Genomic DNA, 4,990 nt, shown 5'->3' on the forward strand with positions numbered 1-4,990 from the left:
AAAAAAAAAAAAAACAAGTGGATCGGTGCATCCCTATTAATAACCGGAGTATTTCAGTGATTTTTAGCATTTCTTATCTTTGTTTAGTCTACTGTGCTTCATAGAATACTGAAACTGGAGAATTTATGAGTACTTTATGAGTACATTTCGAGAGTTTCATTAAAAATCTCGGCTGGATGAGATATTTTGCTGTCAGACACACACACCACAGACATCACTGCCCGTCTTTCCCGGCGGCGAGCAGTGATTTCATAGCTCACCCCAATGTGGAACTGTCCAGTGAAATAATCCAGATTGGCCTGAATGAAGCCGATGTTTGTCAGGCCGAGCTGAGCACTGCGCCGCTGGGCTCTGACCAGAGACTCCTCCTTGTTCTCGATCAGGATGATCTTAAAGAACAAAAACAATGGATGTTGTCATAAACTGAGATAAGATCGCTCAAACATTTGGACGTGCCTAACACGTTCAATATACTGAGAACAATCAGCAGAAACACATTTCAATTAATCCAACAGCAACATGAATTTATAGGAAGCCCAAGAAAAGAAGCAGATCACTTTTTAATTCAGAATAAGAGCTAGGCCTGCTGCGATAAACAATCAATCAATCGCATGATGAATGAAAATTATCAACCTCAGTTTCATTTACTGACTTTATCGTTTCTTTGTGTCTCTCTCTTTCCACTGAAGACACGGTTCAACTCTGTTGCTCTTAACTGATCCCTCCCTTTCCCTTTTCAGCACTTTGGTTGGCCTTGTCGCTGTTTTAAGTGCTTTATAAATAAAGTGGTATGGTATGGTATGGTTTCTCTTTTCTCTTTAAAATCCATTTTAACAGTTTAAAATAGCATTTTTGGATCGTTAAAAGCAGCTAAGCTGAGAAGCTAAGCTACGAGCTAAGCTAACAGGCCAACCTCGGAAATAAACCTTAGTCTTGTCGAAGCTCCAAAATTCACAGTTGAAACCTGTGCCTTTGTGTAAAAAGTTGTTTTTCTCTGCAAAAAGAAGCTGAGAACTTGTTTACTGATTCTTTATTAAAAGCTTTGTGTGAACAATGCTATGCTAAAGAGCTCAAATCACAGTGTCCACCATGCCACCATGTCAGCCCATGTCACATCAAGGGCCCTCCCTCCCATTTTTCTTTAAAATACACGATGCTCAACTATCTATCCTTTGGTTCAAACAGTCTTATACTGCCATCATGTGGTCAAAAGAGGTACTACACTCCAAACAAATCAACATTTCTTCTAGAATTTGACAATTAATTAATGTTAAATTTCAAACAATATTATCGTTTAGTGCAATAATTTCTGAGACAATTAATCAACCAACAAACTTTGTTATTGTGACAGGCCTAATAAGAACATTCTCTTAACAATTAATGTCATCCAAAGCTAAATTACTTTCTATGATAGAATTTATTTGGCAAAATGGCAATTAATGCCACAAAAATGAATTTAACTTAATTTCAAAGTGCAGGAAGGCATTGTTTGTTTTTTTTTGTCTTAAAGACTAATAAATAAATAATAATATAATATATTAGGGATGGGGCCGATCTGATCCAGTATCGGTATCAGCCTCCGATACCAGCATAATTTACGTATCGGATTTTTCCGATACACCTGCCGATATTTCTGATCCATGATGCATGTTGGCTTCAAACTATGGAATGGATTTCCTGAACGGCGGCGTGTCTCATGAACCCAGAGTAATAAGTCCCGCCTCACATTCAGGAAATCCATTTCATAGTTTGCAGCCAGCTCCAACGTGAGGACTGAGTTAGCAGCACTGTGGCTAACAGCTAACAAACTTTTCATCTAAACATGTCCGCTGTGTGGAAGTATTTTACACTAAACACCACAAAGCAATGCAGCAACGTGCAATGTCTGCAGAGCCATAGCGCCACATTAAACAGCGGTAAAGTTAGTTTTACGATGGACATTCGAGCTCCGTGGCTTCAGCGGGGCGCTACTCTTTGGTCAAACCGAAAGAGGCGACGCAAACCCGGCCAGCTGCGTCCAATCTGCCCCGCTCAGTCTGCCCGTCTCTGAGGAGGGGCAGACTGAGCGTGGCTGCCCCAAATCAGGCTGCCTGCTTCGGACTGAACAAGAAGAAGACGTCGCTGAAACCACGGAGCTCAAATGTTTTACAGAGAAGTTGCTAAACTTCATCATGATTAATGACCAACCACTATCAGTAGAAAACGAAGGATTTCTCAGCTTGATACTTGCAGCCAAGATATAGTTTACCCTCCAGGAGATATTTATCAGTACAACAGTAAACAATCATAAAAAAACATGATTTGAAAATTATATATATTAAAAACATAAACAGCTACATTATAAAGTGATGTAAAATACTAAAAACAGGAACATGTCTGTTGGTTTATGCCATGAACTTAGCAGGTGTTTGAAGCCATTTAACATTTAATTTAATTTATTAATTCATTCATTTAAATGAAACAAAATAAAAAATAAAAATCATCAAAAAGAAAACATTGAATGAAAAGAGTGCAGAAAGAAGAAAAAATTCTTATATCTGCCCCTTATAAAATATAAAATAACTTTAAACAATCACTTAAATTAATCACTTTAATATCCACTTTAAAACTAGGAATAAAAAGAAACATGTTTTGTGTTAGTAGAATTTAATTCTAACTTTGAAACTTATCCAACATTAATAAAACTTACCTCAAGTTGCCTTTTTGGACATGCATGCATATATTTGTACAAATTGTACTTGAGAGGAGATTATTACAGCCTCATATAAAATCAATGATGATCATGATATTGGAACTGGATCGGTATTGGCCGATACTCAGTTCTAGGTATCGGGATCGGATCGGAAGTAAAAAAAAAAAAAAAAAAAAGAAGTGGATCGGTGCATCCCTAAATATAATATCATAATAAATACATAATAAAGAGGGCCACCTGCATCATGAAGGACCCCACTCACCCAGCACACACACTTTTTGCCCTGCTCACCTCAGGAAGGAAGATAAGGAGCATTAAGTGTAGAACCACTAGACTGAGGAACAGCTGAGACTGTTAGACTCATGAGTCTCTAACCCCCCCAACGAGACTTCTCCTTATGGGGACTTGACTTTGGTCCCCATGAAGAGCAGTTGTTTCCCACAATGCATGATTTTTTTGTAAAACTGGTTCCTACAAGGTAACCTGAAACAAAAATGCATGCATGCACAGAAGAACAATTTGTCAGACACACTTTACCTGGCAGTCTGGAAGGGTGTGAGCCAGAACGATCCCCACATGACCCTAAGAGGAAACACAAAGAATTAAAAAGCACAACCCATCAACAGAGGAGCGTTTCCTGCTGTGACCATGAAGAGCAGGCTCTGCTCTAGGCCTGTTAGTATCAAACTATGGAAGGAGCACTTGAGTGTATTGTCCAACGACCAAACACATCCAACTGGAAAAACTAAAGTCTGACAGAATGTGAGGACATGTTCAGTCCCGGCTGGCCTCCAATGAACAACATTTATTATGGAGTCAGGGTCAGATGGTGGGTGGTGGTGATGTGTGTATCTATGTGTGTGTGTGTGTGTGTGTGTGGGGGGGGGGGGGGGGGGTATGCATTGCTGGGTCGATGGATATGTTTCAGTACCGTTCCACTGCAGAAATCCACAACTGTGCAACCTGGCCTGGCTCGCTCTGTGACCATGGCAACCAAGTTATTTAGCTGTTGCATCTTCCTGACGGCGCGGATGTTTGACATTTTCCCTGCACAGATGGAAATAAAATGACAAGTTCTTACTGAGTTTGAGAACAGAGACAAGAGTTTTTACAGCTGAAAACTCAGTAAGGGATAAAGAACCCCATATTTTATCAAAATCTTTAAGGATACTTTTGGGCTTTGATGGCTGCAAATGTGAAAATACCTCCAAGAATCCAAGTGCACATTTTCATTCATCTAAACTGCTTGTTTCCTCAGTATTTGTGTAAAACCTGCTCAGATTATCATTCACAGCCAACAGCTTGCTCTAATGGCTATAGCACGCTCTTATATAACACTCATCACGGTGATTCTCCCCATCTGCCAGGATGGCAGCAAACCATTTCTCATCATAAACAGCAGGCCTCAGAGCCACAGTCAAGTGTGTCTTTATTTGTGGTGGAGCTTCCTGCTGCTGCGTCCCCTAACTCAAAGCAACGTGAAGTCTCCTGCATCCCCGCTCTTCTGCTGAAACAAATGTCTTATTAGATACTGATGAACTGCACAGCTTTGTGCTCACATAAATAAACTGATAAGGGCTTCATTTGCTCCTGAGTCTGGTTTAAAAAAAAAATACAACAAAACTTCTTTTTACACAAAAACATTTTCTTCTTATGAATGCTTTGAATGAAACAACAGGCGAACAGACAGAATATGTTTTCATTCTCCAGACTCTCACAAGAATCTGTTACTGAACTAATCCAAGAACTATATAGAAAGTGAATCACTCTTCCTCAAACACGGAAAGACTTCTACATAACTAGACCCTGTGTTCTCTGCTGGAATGCATATCGCCCGCTGCCTTCTTGTGGTGGCCATTTTGAATTGAATGGACCCAAAATTTGCTCATTTGTAGACAGAAAGTGATTACTCTGAGACTAACAAAGTCCATGCTCAATAATCCAGGTATACAATCCAACAATTTTCAGTCAGGTCATCTGGACAGTTTATTTTTTGTTGTTGTGCTGAAACGTTTCACCTTCCATCCAGAAGGCTTCATCAGTCAAGGAAACACACAACAAAACTGATTCTTCCCCCAACAGCTTACTCCAAAGTGGAACAAACCAGTTATGTTGGTGCTAAGATGGTCCCTTTTGTCACGCTCAGCGGCCCCCGCTGCCCCCCCCATCTGCCTAAGCCTCTGCTCCTCATATCACAGCCCCTGTTTTAAGATCATTCACGTTTTTTCCTGCCTCAGTTTCTGTTTATTTCATCCTGTTTGGTCCTGCACTGCCTATCACCCATTTTCTGCTCCTGTC

At 40.1% G+C, this 4,990-nt stretch overlaps 1 protein-coding gene across 1 annotated transcript in view; it reads right to left on the bottom strand.

The window, feature by feature from the left end:
• The window catches only part of gstcd (glutathione S-transferase, C-terminal domain containing), a 98,418-nt gene that overhangs the window by 25,501 nt on the left and 67,927 nt on the right, over window positions 1-4,990 (bottom strand). Inside the window, exons 5-7 of the mRNA XM_037674876.1 lie at window positions 3,624-3,739; window positions 3,230-3,274; window positions 261-389 (exon numbers count right to left, since the gene is read on the bottom strand). Of these exons, the coding sequence (XP_037530804.1) occupies window positions 261-389; window positions 3,230-3,274; window positions 3,624-3,739 (290 nt within the window). The remainder of the gene's footprint in view (window positions 1-260; window positions 390-3,229; window positions 3,275-3,623; window positions 3,740-4,990) is intronic.

Source organism: Nematolebias whitei, chromosome 3 (genome assembly GCF_014905685.2).
Source record: "Nematolebias whitei isolate Nwh7 chromosome 3, NemWhi1, whole genome shotgun sequence".
Lineage (NCBI taxonomy): Eukaryota > Metazoa > Chordata > Actinopteri > Cyprinodontiformes > Rivulidae > Nematolebias > Nematolebias whitei.